The sequence below is a fragment of the Chinchilla lanigera genome, unplaced genomic scaffold, assembly GCF_000276665.1.
Source record: "Chinchilla lanigera isolate Chin_1 unplaced genomic scaffold, ChiLan1.0 scaffold00048, whole genome shotgun sequence".
Taxonomy (NCBI): domain Eukaryota; kingdom Metazoa; phylum Chordata; class Mammalia; order Rodentia; family Chinchillidae; genus Chinchilla; species Chinchilla lanigera.
In genome coordinates, this window is record NW_004955449.1 from 14,221,739 (window position 1) to 14,241,783 (window position 20,045).

A 20,045-nucleotide genomic window follows, 5' to 3' on the forward strand; every position below is an offset into this window, starting at 1 on the left:
AATAAAATAAGAATGACAAAAAAAAAATATCAATTGTAGAATTTTTTGGTCAGAAACATTATAATAGAAAGTCTATTTGTCCTCCCAAAATGGCCAAATCAGTAAAGTAGAAATTTAGAAACAGCATAAAAGGAATAATAATCTGTGCATATCATACAAAAAGTCCTTCCTAATCTGGCTTTCTAGCTCTGTATCATAATATTCAGCACCTATTAACCTGAAATCACTTCAGTCTTAAGACCACTAGCAATATTTTAACCATAAAATGTGTTCTCAGCTCTCTGGCTTCTCCACGCTCCTCAGTCTCTCATTTGATCATTCCTTCCTGCAGCAGTGAGATTGTTTAATTACCAGTGGCTATCAAATTAGAATTGATGCAGTTCTAGGTACAAATAACTAATCAAATACAAGAAGCAATAAATGTTATGTTAAAAGTTTAGTTAGAGGCTATGAGAATTAATAGAAATTGCTAATAGAGAGGAGGTGGTAGTATTTAATTAGGATTTTGATATGCAAAATTGGAGTAATGAACTTCTGATTAGAGGGAACCAGTTACAGGAGGTAAGGAAACAAGTGCTTATTGGTAGTAGAAAATAATTTGACTAAATCTACTATAAAAGTGAAAGATCAGGTTGCAAAAGAAGAGCCTGAAATTCAAAAGTAATGACTTTGACTTTATTTTAATAAAATGAATTTTTTTAATCAAGGAGAAGATATGATCAGCTTTCTAAACATAAACTAAACAGAAATGGGTGGGGAAGTAAGTTAGAATTGCCTGATGATTCAACTGTTTTTTTCTTTGTAAATAATGTGAATTATATTTGATATATGACAATAAAGTAATGACACTGGTATTATAGTGAAAATTTCTTCTGTCAGGCTGTTTTTCACCACAAGGAGAAAAGAGTTATTTCTATATCGCTGGCTTTACTAAAACATTTTTTGAATGCTTCTGTAACTACCTTCATAAGTATCATGTTATATTCTTTTAAGTGTTCTTTATGGTGGTAAATAATGTTTTCATTTCATCACAGGTGCTGTCTTATGACTAGCTAATTCACTTGGAGAGAACTGCTTTTGAAAATTCACACTTTTCTTGGGAAATTCACATTTTTTTCCACTTTCCTGCTGTAAATACCCCTATGTTTTCTATAAACACATAAAAGGTTGTGATGATTCTAATTTTTATATTCCAAATAAGGAGTTAAGCATGTGCATTTTACATTCCTATTTTAAAATATATATTGTATTTTCATAATCTGTCAAAGGATTGAACAAATTTTGAATAATAGAATAGTGTGTACTAGATCTAATATTGATATTAAATATATGGTCATAAGATCTTTTAAACTATTTTTATTGTATATCCTCAATGAATACAACATGACTGCCAGTCATAAAATTATTTTGAAATTCATAGGGTAAAAGTAGAAACAAAATAAGCTATTTTTATGTTATTCTAAATTTTTTCCAAAACTTCCAAGATAATTTTTTTGTGGAAATAATACTTTGATCACTTTTTAAATTTTGACTAGAGTTTTTCAGACATTTATAATGATTAAGGAGAACTGTGTTCATTTTTTTTTTTTAAGGAAAAAGAACGATTGAAGCAAGAAAAACGTGATGAAAAAAGATTAAATAAAGAGCGTAAACTAGAGCAACGAAGATTAGAATTAGAAATGGCAAAGGAACTAAAGAAGCCTAATGAAGACATGTGCTTAGCAGACCAAAAGGTAATTTATATATCCTGTAAGCCATTTTACTAATAGTTTCATTTTTCTAGTTTTCTCCCCTGATTCATTTGCCAGAGTTGCCATTCTGAAAGCCCTTAGGTTTTATCTAGGACAATGGTTTGCCTCTCTTGGATAGCCACCAATTAACCCCTGAAGTTCCTACTGATAATGGCAGCGTTTAATATATAATTAGAATACTACAACCTTTTTAATATTAGTAAATACACTAGAAATCCACAAAAATGAATCATAGAAGTAAATCATATGTTCATGCTTCTTTTGGTCCTCAGGTATTCAGGCATAGAAAGATTTAGCTCTACTCATACTCCATAATATTTAAATAAATTAGGATACATGATCCATAATCTCCTATAGTGCATTAGTAATGACAGCTAACTTTTGTAGAATGTCTTTACTCCATATGCCAGACACTATCCTAAGTGCCTGTATGAACTCTTAATTATATGATTTCATTTAATCCTCAACACAATCCTATAGAACTAGTATTTATCTCCTATTACAGATGAGAAAATTGAGGTACAAAGAGGTTAAGGAACTTGGCCATGATTAAACAACTAATAATTAGCAATTTGTATTTGAGCTTAGTTTGTGAAACTTTAGAGTCCACACTGTTTATGATCCTGAATGTGAAGAAATTATGTCTAACCATAAATTTGATGCATTTTCTCTCTTCTATAATGCTTTACAGGTATATAATGTTTCTATAATACATGAAAATAGAAATTGTAAAAGATCAAAATAATCTTGACAATTGGCATACTTTTGAGTAGAAATCAGTTTTGTTTTTAGACTGTTAATATGATGGTAGTTCAACACTATTACCTCAGTAATGCAGTATCACCTCTACACTACTCTATATAATATAAATACATTATATTTGGTCAGTAGCATCTGTATTTATCTGCCATATTTACTGTTATACAAATGATTATTGTCTCCCTCATTTATGTAAGTTCCTTACTAATGTGCTTGAAGCAAACTTTTAGTAGCCTAGAGAGTAAATTATATTAATATTCTATTTATTTACTTAGTATAAATGCTTTTAAGTAAAAATGAATATATATTATTTTTATTCATACAGATGTTTAAATTTCCTGAGCAGAGATTGAGTGTATAAGGTAGTTAACACATTCATAAAATTGTAGTAAACAAGTTTTTAAAATCCTAAGTGGGCTTTATTTTTTGTACCTTTTATTTTTATTTAAATCTATATGCACTATTTCTAGTTTATAAGTCCATTTTAAGCCACACTTTTACTTCCTTTATTGTATAGATTTTTAAAATTGTATGGAAATGTGTGCCTGCTATGGTTCAGAACAAAGGCTCAGAATTAACTGGTATTCAAATGCAGTATAAAACATTTGTACAGTATCAGCTATTATCCCAACTTGTGTGTTTCTATACAATATTAATTGAAAAGTCTTTGGTTAGTTACTTCAATAAGTATAAGGTAGGGGAACATTTTTAAACAAGGACCAATTCAGATAAATAGAAATATTTATGAGTCACTCCTTTTTCCAATTAAAATTTAAAATACTTTCTTTGAATCTTATTCATGGGCAAAAATGTTTGTAATTTAGATTACCTATTTATTGAATGTTTTAATTGTCTGTGATAAAGACTACTATAATTTAGTCCTTAAAATGTTAATGTGTGAACATATTTGAGAAGTAGCAACAGAGTCGTCTTTCTGATTTTAATACTGAACTCATAGCACTGCTTCACTAAAAAAGCTTCCTTATAACTGGGTTCATGTACAGTCATGAGTGCTGATCATATGGACCTAATAATTTATCCACATTCATTAGCTGTAATTGGTACCTCTCTTTCTAATCATAAAACCCACAGATCCATACTGTGAGTTTCTGAGCTACCAAAACAAGGTGAATTTTAAACATCTGCCTCATTAGAAGAAATCAATGCATGTGCTGAGTATATCCATAGAATGTTTATTTCTTATGTATTTTTTGCCCAGTAATCTAACATATGTTTTATAAGTGTATAAGTTAATTAAAATTACTGTCTCTTTTAAGTTCAATATGAGTTAAACCAAAATTTATTGATGGGTACCTGTGTTCAAGACACCACGTACCATGGAAGTTAGAGAAATGCCCCCAGGAAACATACACCCAATGGGACAAACCCCTGGCACAATACGAAAGAAAGAAAGAAAGCAGTTTATTTTACTTCCAAAGATAGAAACTTTTAAATTTTTAAAGTTATTGTGGGGCTGGGGATTTAGCTCAGCGGCAAAAGCGCCTGACTGGCAAGCGCAAGGTCGTGAGTTCGGTTCCAGGTACCGGAAAAAAAAAAAAAAAAAAAAAAAAAAAAAAAGTTATTGTAAATTTCATTTATATATTTCTTTTTTATTATTATTTTCAGCCTTTGCCAGAGTTGCCTCGTATTCCAGGACTTGTTCTCTCTGGGAGTACATTTTCAGACTGTCTCATGGTGGTGCAGTTCTTACAAAACTTTGGTAAAGTTTTGGGCTTTGATGTGAATATTGATGTTCCAAACCTGAGTGTTCTTCAAGAGGGATTGCTAAATATAGGGGACAGCATGGGTGAAGTGCAAGACTTGCTTGTGAGGCTCCTCTCAGCTGCTGTATGTGATCCAGGTCTAATTACAGGATACAAGGTAAAAAAAATAATATATATATATGTATAAAATTGTTTTAAATTTGTACTATCAGTGCATTATAGCTAACTTAAACATATTAGCAGATTGTATAGACTGATCCAATATTTCTATATAATGTCTCAAAGTTAAATGGAGATTTATATTAGGTGTACTTTGTGCAGACATAGAAGAACCTGATTATAAAGTTTAAGGAATGCAGACCATTCTCACTCTTTTTCCTCTAGCTGTAGGCAAAGACCAAGTTGATTCAAGGAAATACCCAAGTGGTCTGCATTGACAGAGAATTTGTAATTTATAAAGCAAGTAGAGCTTATTTGTGTGCCTTCTGAAATTATTTTAACTTTGTCTCAGTATCAGAGGCTAATTAAGGGATCTACACATCATCACATTGAGATTCTGTTTTGATCAGAAAATACTAATTAAGTTCAAATTTATCTAAAGCCCAGTTAAGATATACATTCTAATAGTTTTGGTCCAGATAATATTGCAGAGTGAAACTTCCAGCTCCAGATAATACTGAAGAGAGTGAAACTTCCAGATGTACTGTATTTCCTCCATATCCCTTCTTGTTCACTGTACCAAGCAGTAAAATCCACCATACCACAAAGTTAGAAGACATAATAGTAATGTTTTTGAACTGCACTCTCTTTCTGCCACTACTGATAAAGTGTTCAGATACTGTAAATCTTGGGAAAAGCTTGAGACAATTTCTGTAGTCAAAGCTTAATAAATTTGTGCTACTCATAAGTATACATACTTTTTCTCTTTGCCTGGCTTAAAAAAAGATTTGAAGAAGGAACACGATATAAGCACTTGAATGTTTGTCTATAACCTGTTGCCTATTATTATCTCCACTTCAGAATTGTGAATGAAGCCTTTGTCAGAAGTACTTTAAATCTTACTGTTTTTATGTTTTGAATGGTTATGACAAAGACTGATAAAAATGCCAAACTTTTATAGGCCAAAACAGCTCTTGGAGAACATTTACTGAATGTTGGTGTGAATCGCGACAATGTGTCTGAGATTTTGCAGATTTTTATGGAAGCCCACTGTGGACAAACTGAGCTTACTGAAAGCCTAAAGACCAAAGCTTTTCAGGCTCACACTCCAGCACAAAAAGCCTCAGTCCTGGCTTTCCTAATCAATGAACTGGCATGTAGCAAGAGTGTGGTAAGGTAAGCATGTGCTCAGGCTTTTCTGGTGAAGATTCGTTTGTTTTAAATTTATCTGATCACAAAGGAATACAAATTGCTTATAGAAAATTTAGAACTTACAGACTAGCACCAAGAAGAAAATTAAAAGCATAAACCATATCATTCAAAGGTGGCCACTAAAATACTCTAATGTATTTTTAGAATTTATTATAAAAATTTTTTAATATATTTCTTTTATTTATTGAAAACCACCTTGGATTATCCTGTATATATCCTGTAGCCTTTGTCACCCTTTTCATGTAGTAATTTTTATACATTGGAACTTTTTTGTGTTTTTTCTGCTATAGTGTCAAAATCCAGTACCACTGCAGAAATCCTGAATGTTTCTTTCCCTAACATCTTTGAGAACAGATAACTGATTTTCCTTAGTACCATTCATGGAATTATCCAGCCACTTATTTAGCTGTATGCTAATATAACCTTAGATCATTAGTTTATCTATCAATGCGTTAACTCACTTAAGAGTCAAAGTAAGTCCTGAATTCTGGTACTTGTTACTAATGAAATACTAATACTCTGGTATTTCAAGATTTGTGCACAAACCCATGTTGACCTTGCTGTTAATTATTTTGCAGAGTTTAATTATGTCATTTTATTTAGGCTTTTACCTGTTTTAGAAAATATCAATAGAAGTATTCTCAGCCATACATTTCTACCATTGCTGGAAATTTTAGCATTTACATATATATACTTCTACATATATATATAAATTATATATATAACTTTAAATATATATATGTATTTGTTATGATGCTGTATTAATATAATTTTTCATTTCTTTTTACCTCTCTTTGGCAATACCCCCAAAAGTGTCCAGGTTAATCATATCATTTTCACTTACAAAAAAATGTATTGATTTGCATACTAAGTTAGTGCATTGCATAAATGGAGAAATTTATGTCTGTTTAAAATTTTTGTATTGTCAGTGAAATTGACAAGAACATCGATTATATGTCAAACTTGAGGAGAGATAAATGGGTAGTAGAAGGCAAACTACGCAAGTGAGTCCTACTTTATTACAACTAATGTATTATTTTTGTTTTGTACAAGTTCCTAGTAATACATAAGAATTGCAAAGACAGAATTTAAGCTTTACTTTTTTCTAAAGGAATGGTAGTGTTTAATTTGGATGGGATATGAAATTAATAAAACTCAAGGTCAGTATTTGCAATGGGCAAAAAATGTGAGATTCATTGAGCTTAAAAACTTCAAACTTAGAAGAAAGTCAGTCTCTCTTTTTTCTTTTAGAGAAGTCAAACAATCACGTTTTTAAAGATTGCTTTTGCTGTCATGTTGCTTGATCATAATTAAGACTTGCTCTGAACTACTACTTTTTCTTTCTCTCAGTACCGAAGGATTAACCCAAGGCCTTCACACTGAGTTACATCCCCAACGTTTTTGGTTTATATTTTGACACAGGGTTTCACTATGTCACTGAATTACGCAGGCTGGGCTCAAACTTGGGATCTTCCTGCCTCAGACTCCCAGAGTGCTGGATTACAGGCATGCACCACCATACCCGGCCCCCTTTTTTCCTTATTCACTTTCTAATTAAAATTGGCTTTTATAGTCCAACCAAACTTACTTAACATTAAAACTGCCAGGAAATATGGCAAAATTACTAAACTTCAATTTTGAGAAAATAGTTTTTTCCCCATAATTTGAATTGAAATTTAGTCAGTCGCATATTAAGGGGATCAGAAATTATCACTTGGCCATTGTTAGAGGTAGTCTTTTCAACTACTTTAGAGTTGATTTTTTACTTTAGAGTTGATTTTTAAAATATTGTTTTAATTGCCAAAGACAAGATAACCCAAAAGTTAGTATAAACTGAAATTTATATGTTTCCTAAATTTCTTTAATTCTAATTTGTATTGCCATTGATACATTGCTTCCCAGGAGAGAAATATCATAAGTGTTTTTGTTTAAAAATGATACTATGCTCTTAAAAATATAGAGAGTAACTTTTTATTTCACAATATCAATTTTATAATATTTAAAGGCTCAGAATCATTCATGCTAAGAAAACAGGTAAAAGAGATACTTCAGGTGGCCTTGACCTTGGAGAAGAGCAGCACCCCCTGGGCACCCCTACTCCAGGGCGCAAACGAAGAAGGAAGGGAGGAGACAGTGATGATGATGATGATGATGATGATGATAGTGATGACCAAGCAGATGAAGATGATGAGGATGACGATGATAAAGATGACAAAAAAGGAAAGAAAGCTGATACCTGTGAAGATGAGGTAATCAAGTTTATGTTGATTTTTCAGAACAACTAGAATTGTATAACACACTGAAAAATAATACAGATTTGGAGTAAAATTATTTTAATTTAAATGACTTGTGGTTGTATGTTTGTTTTGTTTTATTTTTGCAGTACTGGGGATTGAATCAGGGCTTTCTATTACTGAGCTACATTTCCAGCCCTTTATTTTTTATTTTGGGACAGGATCTTCCAAAGTTGCCCAGGCTGGCCTTAAGCTTGTAATCTTCCTGCCTCAGCCTCCTTCTTAGTGGGTAGGATTATAGGATTATAGGCTTGTACCACTGCACCTGACCTTCAGTTCAGTTTTGACATTTATTTGCCTTAATTTCTTCATCTAAAAAATGAATACAGTATTACCATATTTATCTTAGAAGTTTTTTGTGATGGCTTAGTAAATGATGAATATCAGATCTCTATACTTAAAAAGCAATTTAGACTGAATAAAAGAACTAGTTTTTTCTTTCCATTTATGTACAGTCATGCATTTCAAAGACATTTCAGGCAATGACTAATCACATGACAGTGGTCCCATAAGACTATATTGCATAGTGACATTATAGTGATCTTTTATCTAGAGATATTCTGTGTTCACCTGACAAAATCATCAGAGTGTATCTCCATAAGTGACACATGATCGTAATTACCTCAGAATTTCTGAAAGAACTATGCAGTTTCTTAATTTCAGGTATTTCCTTTCATTTTATTAACATGTTGTATTTGTATTAACATTCTATTAACATGTTGTATTTGTAAAGCATTTCATGCCATTAAAATATTATCAAAAGGTGACTATAGTGATGCAAGCTTGTAATCTCAGCTACTGAAGAGGCTGAAGCAGGAGAATTGGAAGTTCAAAGCCAGTCTGTGCAATTTACCAAGTCCTTTTCTGAAGATAACATTTTAAAAATAGTTGGGAATGCTAGCTCAGTAGCAGACCACTTGTCTAGCACTCTCAAGGCCTTGAGTTTCCAGTCCTGAGGGAAAAAGTATTTTTAGGATTAGTGAAATGATATACTTCCCAAATACCTGTTGTTCTCTGGTTATAGGTAGTTTGCATCCAAATGAATAAGGCATTGAAAATATTCTGTCCATTAACAATTTGCAAAAAGAAAATAGAGTGTGTTGACTGATTTGATAGGATGGGGTATTTATAATATGCTAGTTATTTTTTGTTGTTGTTGTTTTTTTTTTTTTTTTGGTTTTTTTTTGCTAGGTAGTTTCAATGGAAGGGGATTTAGACTTTCTGAGGAGTGAACTTTTACAAAGGATTTCTGGACCTATTAGTTTAGGCTTACAAGCTGGGTACAGAAGTTAGAAAATGCAGTTTGTTTTAAGGGCATTTGTTTTAAGTTCTTCATTGTTACTGGTGAGTCTCACACTTAAGAATGATAAACTAGGGTTTTGTGTTAGTTTTTAATGACAGGTCCCCTGTAGAGTGTTAAAATAAATAGGGTCAAAATGATCAGACTTGAATTTTATTTAAATGGCTTTCTCTGCCAGCTTTGTGGGGATTAGAGAGAGGATAGCATAAGGTCAGAGGTGCAAGGATAAGTCATGAAGTATTGTGATAGGTCAGTGGTGAAAGGTCTGAAACTAGAGCAATGATTGTTTGGATGAAATAGGAAAGAATTCAGTAAATATTTAAAAGGAAGAATTAGAAGGATTTACAGATGGGCAATGTAGGTCGATGGGTGTATAGAATTGATTTCCAGCTATCTGGCTTGGGAGAGTGCATGCTATTGTTTTTATTAACTATGATAGGGAAGACAGGGATAGATAACTGTAGGTGTAGGGGTCATTAAGGGACAAGATACCTAAAGACAGGAAATGATGATAGATTCATTTTGTATATGTTGAGTTTGAGGTGCCTGTGTAGAAGTTCAACAGTCAGTTACATTTAGAAACCTGAAGCCCGCATAATAGCTAGATCTTGGAAACAACCCAAATGCCCATCAACCAAGGAATGGATAAAAAAGATGTGGTATTTTTATACAATGAAGTACTACCCAGCCATAAAGAAGGATAAACTGGAGACTTTTATAGGTAAATGGGTGCCACTCATACTCATAAGTGAAATAAATCAGACCCACAAGTGCAAACATCATATTGTCTCCCTAGTGTAAGAAGCTGAAAGAGTAAATAAGATCCAAAATGTACAATAGATATTGTGAGGTGGGAAGAAACTGTTCCAAAGGAAAGAAAAACTGGGATGGGGGAAAGGAGAAAAGAAGGAAGGGCAAAGCAAAAAAAGGAAGGGCAAGGCAAACTATATATATGATAGTTAAGATAGTTATACTACTAATTTCTCTTAATTCATTGTAAAGAAAAGTTTGTGCTAATATTGTTTGGACAATTAAACGCCTATATCTTGTACTCTGAATAACTAATTTAAAGATAACAATACACAATGTATTAACCTATTGTTTTGAAATTTTGTGGGGTTTTTTCCTCTTTGAAATAAAAAAAAAAAAACCTGAAGCCTGAAGAAGAATTTAGTCCTAAAATTATAGACCAAGATGTTCTTACCACATGGATGACAGGTACAATCATGAGGTGGATTAGTTTGCACTGGAGGATTGGTTTAGTCAGTAGAATAGGGGACTGAGGCTGGAGCATCCTAAGGTACCTACATTGCTTCTTGTTGAAGGCAGAGTCAGAGAGGTAGGAGATTTCTGTAATGGATCAGGGGACAACCTTATGGCTTTGAATTATTACAGCAAAAGGAAACAAGGCAAAAACAGGAAAGAGTAAATAGAAAAAATCCAGAGGAAACCAAGTGCAAGCATCCCAGAGTTTTTTTTCATGGAGAGTCACACAGAATGGCCTTGCTTCCCCTAGTAGCAGCAACATATGTAAGTGTTATCTATACCAAAAGCTCATGAGTGACTCAGTGCCTACTTTTATATTGAAGACTTCATATATGTACCTTTTGCATAGCATTGCCCAAACTCTAGATTGTCTGAAGAAAAGTAGGTGTTTTGTATAAACCATATTATTAGCACAGATAGTTTAGGCCCAGTGAGTCTGTTTAGCCATTAGGGTAGAGGAAGCCTCCCAAATTCCAAGTTCTCTCATCCCCACCACACACCAAACTTGTAAGTAGGACTTTTAAACGATAGCAGTCTACTATGTTGTCTATTCTGTACATGTAATAATAATAACTGAAAAAAAAATACTCAAAAAGGAGAAAGTGATAAACAGTATTAAAGTGGCAGGAGGCTAGGGTGATACGGACTGAGCATGTTTATTTGATTTAGCAACAGAGAGGTCATTGGTAACCAGTGCCAGTGCAGTTTCATTAAAGGTGACAGCAGACACCAGGCTAATGAGTGGCTGATGACAATAGAAAGTGAAGATGACTGCTTCAAAGATTATACCTCAGAAGAAAGGGTATTTCCTTGGGGAGAAGCAAACCTGGGGATTTTTCAGCTGTGAAAGAGTTGAGATTATTTTTGGTTGAAGGGAAAGAGTCAATAAAATGAGAGAGAGGGAAAATGAAGATTAAAGAGAATAATTAATAAGGTTATAAAGTTACCAGAGAAGTTTTAATTAAGGTGAAGGGAGTAAAGGGGGGGCCTTTTGAAGAACGAACCAGAGGGGAAAAAGCAATGTTATATATCAATTTTTGTATTGTGTATATTTAGGGAAAGCTACAGTAAGCCAGGGAAATGGACAGGTGTAGAAGATTGAAGTTTATCTTTCACCAGAAAGGAATGCAGGATGTATTGAAAGGGCTACAGAATAATACTAAAAAAAAGAAGAAAGAAACTAGAAGCAAATCATGTTCCTTATTCTCAACTCCAGGGGTATTTACCAAAGTAAATCTAAAAGTAGCACAAATGCAAGATGTTCTCAGAAGTTTTCCCTCCTTGATGTTGTATTTTAAACCAGAATGATAAAAGCACTAGAATAACTTTTCTCTCTCTATTTTTTAATTTTGGTAAGAACTACCCTCTTTGAATGTTTAGTAGCATATAATAATTAATAGTATATTAATAATTTAATAGTATATAATACAATGTTGTTGACTGTAGGCATGATGTTTTTATAACTCTAAAACATACTCATCTTGAGTAACTGAAACTTCATACAGGTTGAATAGTAGTGCTCCCATTTCTTCCTTTCTCCACCCCTTGATAATCACCATTCTACTCTGCTCCTGTGAGTTTGACTATTTTAGACACCTCATATAATTGGAATCATGTAGAATTTCACCTTCTGTGACTGGCTTACTTCACTTAGCATAATATCTGTAATGTTCATTTCTCTTGTTCCATATGGCAGGATTCCCTTCTTTTTGAGTCCAGGTTACTTTATATATATATATATATATATATATATATATATATATATTCCTCCCTTACTCAATTTGTTTCCACTGTTTGTCTATTGTGAGTAATACTTGACAGACAGGAACATATACAAACATCTCCTTGAGACTCTTTCAACTATTTTAAGCACTTCTATTTTTAATTGTCTAAGGAACCTTCATTATTTTCCATAGTGTTTGCACCATTTTATATTCCCACCAACAGTGCAAAAGGAAAAAATGTTTGCCACCTGTTCCTTAGACAAAGGATTACTATCAAAAATATATAAAGAACTCAAAAAATCAGGCCCCCCAAATTTAAAGATCCAATCCAAAAATCAACATCTGAGATGACTACACACTTCTCAGATGAAGAAATACGAACAGCAAATAAATATATGAAAAAAAAGTGTTTAACATCACTGGTCATTCGAGATGCAAATTAAAACAATGCTGAGATTCCCTCTCACCCCAAAAAGAATGACTATTATGAAGAAATTAACTAATAACAAATGCTGGTGGGGCTGCAGGGAAAGGTACCCTTCTCCACTGTTGCTGGGAGTATAGACTGGTGCAATCACCAGTCTAGGAAAATCAATGTGGAGATTCCTTAGAAATCTAGGGCTAGAGGTTCCATTTGACCCAGGTATTCCCCTTCTTGGTAGCTTCCTGAAAGAATTAAAAGCATCATACCACAGCAGTATATGCACACCGATGTTTATAGGTACATAGTTTGTAATAGCCAAATCTTAGAAACAGCCCAAATGTCCATCCACTGGTGAATGGATAAGGAGGATGTGTTTTGTTATACAATGGAGTTCTACTCTGCCATAAAGAAGTTTAAGCTTGGGACATTTAAAGGTAAATGTATACACCTTGAGACCATACTCTTAAGTGAAATAAATTGGACACACATGTATAAATGTCACATTGTTTCTTTGGTGTGAGAAACCAAAAGTGTGAATAAGGACCAAAATGTGTATTATACATTGTGACATAGGAAGAAAATGTTCAAATGGCAAGGGGACCAAGGGAGAGGGAAAGGAAAGAAGGGAAAAGTTAAAAAAAAAAAAATGAGAGAAGGAAAAGAATAGAAACAGAGCTTTTGTAAATGAAGAGGAGAGTTGAAGGGAGGGTAGGAAAATGGGGAAATAAATTATATCATGTACAGGTACAAATTTTCTGTGATGAATGTGATCATTATATATATCTAGAATGTACCAATAAAATCTGATTGGAGAAAAAATATTTTAGAACTTGAGAAATCAAAGTAAAATTGCCTTTGATTTTTAAATTATTTGTTATTCTTTACAATAAAGGACTAGTTGACATTTATCAAATTAATGCACACACACACACACACACAATTTTGACTAGGTGATAAACCTGATTGATAAGTTAGGCACATCATTTCTCCAAAAATAGTTTGGCCTCTTCATTTATAAGTAGAACGTCAGTTCTGTAGTAATAGTACTTAAAGGATCAATAGCAAGAGGGTTTCCCACTGAGACTCATTTCTTCCCTTATAATGAACAATGCTGCTGATGACTAAATCATTGCCCTTCATCTCAAAGATGATTTCCTTTTCTCTCACTCTTTCTTAATAATCAGATCTATGTTGAGACCAATGTGAGCTTTAAAATCACAAGTTGGCATGGAAAAGTTTTTGTGGAGAGTTAAACTCTGACATATAGGGGACATATAATGGCCTTTTTTGGTTACAAGACCATGGAGAACCATGGTGAGATAGATTCTGTGTTCTCAGAATTGATGTTCATTCTGTAGCAGCTTTTCTCTCTGGTCTTACAAATTCTTTTATATCTTAAAATTAATTATAAGCACTGCCAGCCAAAAGTCCTCTAAATAAAACTTAAAGTAGATGTATTATCTCTTTCTCTTCATGAGAAAATTCTTAAAAATTACATTTACTGGGCTGGAGGTGTATCTCAGGGGTAGAGCACCCACATGGTTTATGCTAGATCCTGGGTTTAATCCCAAGCATTGCAAAAACCAAAGCTTACATTTAATCAACTTGGCTGATGCATGGCTCTTTGTTGTCTTTGTCCAAATATTTTTTGATTGAACTGCATTATTGTATAAACAAATTATGAAACATTTGCGCTGGTAATTGAGAGATTACTTAGTCAATTTCTCATCACTGGTCAATGCCTGACAATCACAAATTAAAGGAGGATGTTGCCAGGCTTGGTGGTGCATGCCTATAATCCCAGCACTTGGGAGGCTGAGGCAGGAGGATCCTTGCAAGTTCGAGACCAGCCTGAGCTACAAAGTGAACTCAAGGCCAGCCTGAACTGTATAGCGAGACCCTGTCTCAAAAAGACAAAAAATAAAAAAATAAAAATAAATAAAGGAGGATGTCTTGCCTACTTTTTCTCTTGTTGCTGAGACAAAATACCCAACACCCATAATGAAGGGAGGAGAGGTTTATTTAGCTCACAGTTTGAGGAGGTTTCAGTCCATGCTCGGCCAGCTCCAAGGTGACACATCAGGGGCAACTGTTCACGGCCATGGAAAACAGCAAAAGCAGCCAGAGCAAAAGGGAGGAGGAGTAGGGGCAAGCAGCCTCTTTCTCGCCCTTACATACGCAAACTATCTGCCGCAGGGCAGGTGTAGCACTCACACCCAGGAATCAAAAACTCTAAAAACCCGCCCCAGGACTGCATGAGGCTTTGGGGGAGCATCCAGACACAACCCATAACAGAGAAGTTTATTTTGGCTCAAGTTTACAATCCATGGTCAGCTGTCTCTAAGAACAGACAGCGTGGCAGATGGGCATAGGGGAGAAGCTGCTTAAGTCCAGGAAACAGAGACAGAGGGGAGAAGCCAGTACACACACACTTCCAGGTCATACTCCCAGTAACTTGTCTCTTCTATCCAGACACTGCCTCCAAACAGCCAGTCAGCTACCTGGAGCCCATCATTCAATCACCTTCCAAAAGCCCCACCTATGAGCTCATGAGGCTCTTGGCGGATCTCTAGATATAAACCATAACCATCACTTTAGAATCTATATTTAAATATTGGGAGAGTCAAGCTCTAAAGGTCATTGCACTTGTTTTCTTTTAATATTTCCTTTCATCCCAATCAGAATTAATGTTACCATTAACATAAATAATGCAACATGTGATCCAAAAACATTGAATGTTTATTTTTAATTACAGTAAGAGATACATTGCTATTCATCTTCAAAGCACTCATCCTCATGGATGTCTTTAGTTGAGCTGTCCTGGCTGCCTCAATGTACTGAATCAGTTCAGAGCATTCACTACCTTTTGTGGTCATTTTGACTTTGGAGAAGAGCCAGAAGTCCCATGGTGCCAGGTCCAGTTGATGCAGACATACCCTAATGTTTTTACGAGCCTTCCTCTCCATTGGTTGGTGGTAGTTAGCAGCTGAAAGAGGACTTCCAGAACTGCTTCTGAATGTGGTAGGGATGATGGGATAAATCTGTTTGAAGTAAGGAGAGTTAGCTTGAGGGAGATTAATGACAACACGTCTTTTACTGTAATTTTTTTAAAATTTAAACATTCACTGTATATTTTGATCACCCCCTTACATAGCAAAGTGCCTTTTTAACTTAGTCATCTAAATTTGGATAAAGGTTCCATAAATCATACATAATGGTAAAACTATTGAGGTCCTCTTTTCACTTCCTTTGATGTAGTAGGTTGCCATGCTAGTATACAAATATATATTCAGGAATGCTTGGTGACATTGTGGCTTTTAAAAAATGCTTATAGAAAGTGAAGATCAGAGAAAAAGGAGAAAAGAAAATAAAGATTAAGAACAAATTTTGGTGTAGGGGCACAGTTCAGTGATAGAACACATGCCTAAATTGTACAAGTCCTTGAGTTCAATCCCTAGCACCAAAAACTTTTTTTTTTGTTAACCTAAGATGTTCCTGCATCAGATTAATTATGTTAATTGCTTATATTTACTTTTAGTCTTTACAAAAATCTTTTTATTTGAAAAAAACTCAGTTTCTTTCAGACCAGTTCTTATTTAGCTCCTCGCAAATTCCATGTTACAGATAATGTTATCACCAATTTATACTTAAAGCAATTGTCTTTGAGTAAGTAATTTGAGTAATTTGCCTATGTCAGGGAATGCAGCCAATATCCAAAAAGCCCATATAGTCTCTTTATGTTTTCCCTCTAAAGTTGAATTTGGAAGTTGTTCTTCTATTTCTTCTTTCTAGAATGAAAATTTTCATAGTCATATATGAACTTTTTACATGTGAAATTAGTAAGGTAGGTGGGGAATTTTTATTCTAAAAGTTCACTGTGCTCAAAGTATAATTTATCTTTTCTCCAAAAGTGACTCCTTCAGTTAATGGTACCATTAAATCTTACCATCGTAACTTACTCCTCCCTTCATCTCCTTTGCCTCTCCATCCCTTATATATGTGAGTTATCAGGATTTATCAGTTTTACAATTATGTAATATCGCTTATGTCCATTTGCTTTTTTGTACTTTTTTTTACCCTAGTGAGGCCTGTATCCTCTCTCCCTGTTGAATCATTGCAGCAGTAGCTAGCTAGTTTTGTCAGTTTTAGTCCTTTCTTTGATCTTAACAACTGTTGCCAGATTAATCTGTATTAAGCACAGTGCTGATGTTAAACTTCCGCTGAATTATCATATTGTTGTTCACTGCCAAGCGTTTACAGTTTTTCACAGTGTATCCCTAAACTCATGTTATTTCATCTCCCACATTTTCTGGATTTGTGCTCTTTCTCTTAATCAGAAATTCATAGCCATGCTTTATATAGTTAAAATACAACTTCTAAATAGTGTCGATTGGTGTAGATTATAAATGAACTCCTTGGCTCTTAATCTATACCTCTTTTGAGGTCCTTATTAGTTTCCTACTAGTTGAGGATTTTTTCAGTTTAATGTTTTTCAATTTAATGCCTTCCCAATTATTAGTTTATAGAGAACAAGAACCGAGTTGTATTTACTTCCACAATGTCTTTTCTAGTATTTTGTGTATAAGAGGTACTCATTAAATATTTTCTGATTGATTGGATAAATAAATCTTAAAAACAGATAAAGGAGGCTAGAGATGTATTTCAGTGGTAGCACACTTGCCTAGCACATGCAAAGCCCTGTATTCAGTCCCCAGTGCTGAAAAAAATGTCCAGATACATGATATTGTATTTTATTATACATAGGATGAAGGTGACCAAGCAGCAAGTGTCGAAGAGCTAGAAAAACAGATTGAAAAACTCAGTAAAGTAAGCACTTTTCAGATTAATGTTTGTTTTCTTTGGAGTGTTTTAAAAAATCTATATTGTATGAGGTTAGTTTTTCTGACTGCTAAGTAAAAACAGGCTTTGAGTAATTAAAATGAACTGTAGAAACAGTCTCACAACTAAATCTTAAAATTTCATTGCCAAGCTTAAATGCCCACCTCTTAAGACATGATATTGGATCTAATTAGAATCTATAAAGAAAAGGTTCTATATTCTTCAGCTTTTTGTATAAATACGAAGTATCAATAAAGGCATGATTTTATTTAGTTGAGTTTCATAGCAATAGTTTCAATATCCTAGGTTTTATTTTATATTTGTTTATATGTGGATTTTGTCTTGAATTTATAAACAGTAAATATTTATATACCTCCTAAAAACTCAATTCAGCACTATTGGTAAAATTTAAGATAAGCTTTTTGAAAGAAGAAATGAGTTTTTAAAGTATTATGAGATGACTGTGTATTGTGTAAATGTTTGGTTCACACATCTATCTCAAATTTAGTCATTTGTTGCCTCAGTGTATAGCATCGGTATAAAAATAGGCAAATAAAGACTTGATAAATTACGTACATACTATTGGTTATTTAACCAATGGAATGGAGCCAGTTTGCTTTGGCTCAATAAAATACTTGTTCATATATAAGATCATGTTTTATATGTTTAAAACATGATTTACTATGAGCTACCTGATAAAATGAAACTTGTACTTTTATTCCTTGGCAGTAAAAATATTCAGCTTATCCTTAAAATGATTTGTCTTTATATATATCACTAAAATTGAAGTCAGGAACGTAATACTATCTTTCCCTCTTAGTGAAATTTATCTACTCTGAAGACATGTGTAAAGTCAACTATTTGTTAATTTTTAAAGCAATTATAATTCTTAACTTAAATATGATTACTTTTTTAAACAGCAACAGAGTCAGTACAGAAGGAAGCTCTTTGATGCCTCTCACTCCTTACGTTCAATGATGTTCGGCCAGGATCGTTACAGACGCCGATACTGGATTCTTCCCCAGTGTGGAGGGATTTTTGTAGAAGGCATGGAAAGTGGCGAAGGTAGGAACTATTAATCTGTTACAAAATATCCAGTGTTAAATGAGAGCCTATATATTTTTTGAAGTCCTCTTACCTTTTCAGTATATTTTGTGCATCCATAATCAAGTGTATTGGGAGCTGATCAGTCTCCCAATCTTATGGATGACCATATGGTGGAGGATAAAATTAAAGAGACAATGCAATATGGTTTGTGTGGGTCTAGAATGGTCAAAGCTCTTGTGGCTAAGGTAAAAATCAGTTTGGAGATTCTTTGCACTGGTCAGTATTTATTGGGTCCTTAACATATCAGGGGGATGCAGAAAAGTCCAGGGAATAGCTGAGGCAAAAGGCACAATAATGAGCAAGGCCTTGACAGAGTAAAACAAAGACATTCCGAGGAGTAAATCTTGGCTTAAAGAAAGAACTGTTTGATCTCTAAGACTGGCAGTATTCCCCTTGAAAATGTGAGGCAGAATCAGCACCTGTAGCTGCCGTGTCATCTTGTCTTCAGAGGCGTCACAGAGTCACAGACCACTATAGGTCTCTACTGTGACTGCTGGCACAGAGCTCTATTTCTGCCTGCCAGCCGCTGGTTCCTCAGGTAAGTCACTTAGGCCTGGGACAGACTCATAAGTTAATATAGAAAACCCAACTGATTAGTTCTAAAGCCTGCTCATCACCACTTCAAGGTGGTCTCCACCAAAGTGTACTTTATTATTAAAATTGTAAAATCTTCATTCCTATTCCTTTTGAACTCACAATGCTCCTTTTGTGAATAATGACTTGTTCCCTGCCTATAGTTTTTCTTCTGCCACACTTTCTTTTTTTTTTATTTTAAAAATAAAAGGAGGAAAACATTAACAGACAGACAACTTTTTACAAAATAGCAAAAGAACAGTACAGATGATACAGAGTTACAAACAAAGTAGTAGGAAATTAACAATGCTTGTTGTGTTACATATTGGTATCTTCAAAGTAGTTTCTTAGGAAAACAGATAGAGACATGCAATACTGATCAATCAAGGACTCATTGACAGTTTCTTTCAGCAAAGAAATAGAACACAGTAGAACAACTATGTTAACTATCCTGTATATACATACATACAAAATTTCTCCTTCTTTCCCTTCTCTTTTCCCACATCCCAGTTGCCCTTTACCCTTTAGTGTTTTCCTATCATTTCACAATGTCTGTCATACCTCCGAGTTTAAATTAACTCTTTCAGGTTTTACATTACTGAAACAATGCGGTGCTTGCACATGCAGGTCTGATTTATTTCACTTATGAGTATGGTCTCTAGTTGTGACCCTTTACCTATTAAAGCCTCGAGTTTATCTTTCTTTATAGCTGAGTAATATTCCATTATAGAAAAGTACCACAATTTTCTTATCCAATCCTCAGTGGATGGGCATTTGGGTTGCTTCCACAATTTAGCAATTACAAATTGCGCTGCTATGAACATAGGCGCACATATATCACTGTGATATGATGATTTTAGATCTTCTGGGAAAATACCCAGCAGGGGGGTAGCTGGGTTGAATGGGACCTCTA

At 34.0% G+C, this 20,045-nt stretch overlaps 1 protein-coding gene and 1 long non-coding RNA gene across 8 annotated transcripts in view; one reads left to right on the forward strand and one right to left on the reverse strand.

The window, feature by feature from the left end:
- Window positions 1–20,045, forward strand: part of Baz2b (bromodomain adjacent to zinc finger domain, 2B) — a 269,690-nt gene that overhangs the window by 213,201 nt on the left and 36,444 nt on the right. For all 7 annotated transcript variants that reach the window (XM_013518703.1, XM_013518704.1, XM_013518699.1 and 4 more), the window contains 7 exons: window positions 1,593–1,733; window positions 4,137–4,391; window positions 5,355–5,569; window positions 6,535–6,609; window positions 7,611–7,854; window positions 17,378–17,440; window positions 18,373–18,517. In XM_013518703.1, the coding sequence (XP_013374157.1) occupies window positions 1,593–1,733; window positions 4,137–4,391; window positions 5,355–5,569; window positions 6,535–6,609; window positions 7,611–7,854; window positions 17,378–17,440; window positions 18,373–18,517 (1,138 nt within the window). The remainder of the gene's footprint in view (window positions 1–1,592; window positions 1,734–4,136; window positions 4,392–5,354; window positions 5,570–6,534; window positions 6,610–7,610; window positions 7,855–17,377; window positions 17,441–18,372; window positions 18,518–20,045) is intronic.
- Window positions 18,485–20,045, reverse strand: part of LOC102004217 — a 5,789-nt gene continuing 4,228 nt past the window's right edge. Inside the window, exon 3 of the long non-coding RNA XR_262502.1 lies at window positions 18,485–18,532. This is a non-coding gene — a long non-coding RNA (uncharacterized LOC102004217). The remainder of the gene's footprint in view (window positions 18,533–20,045) is intronic.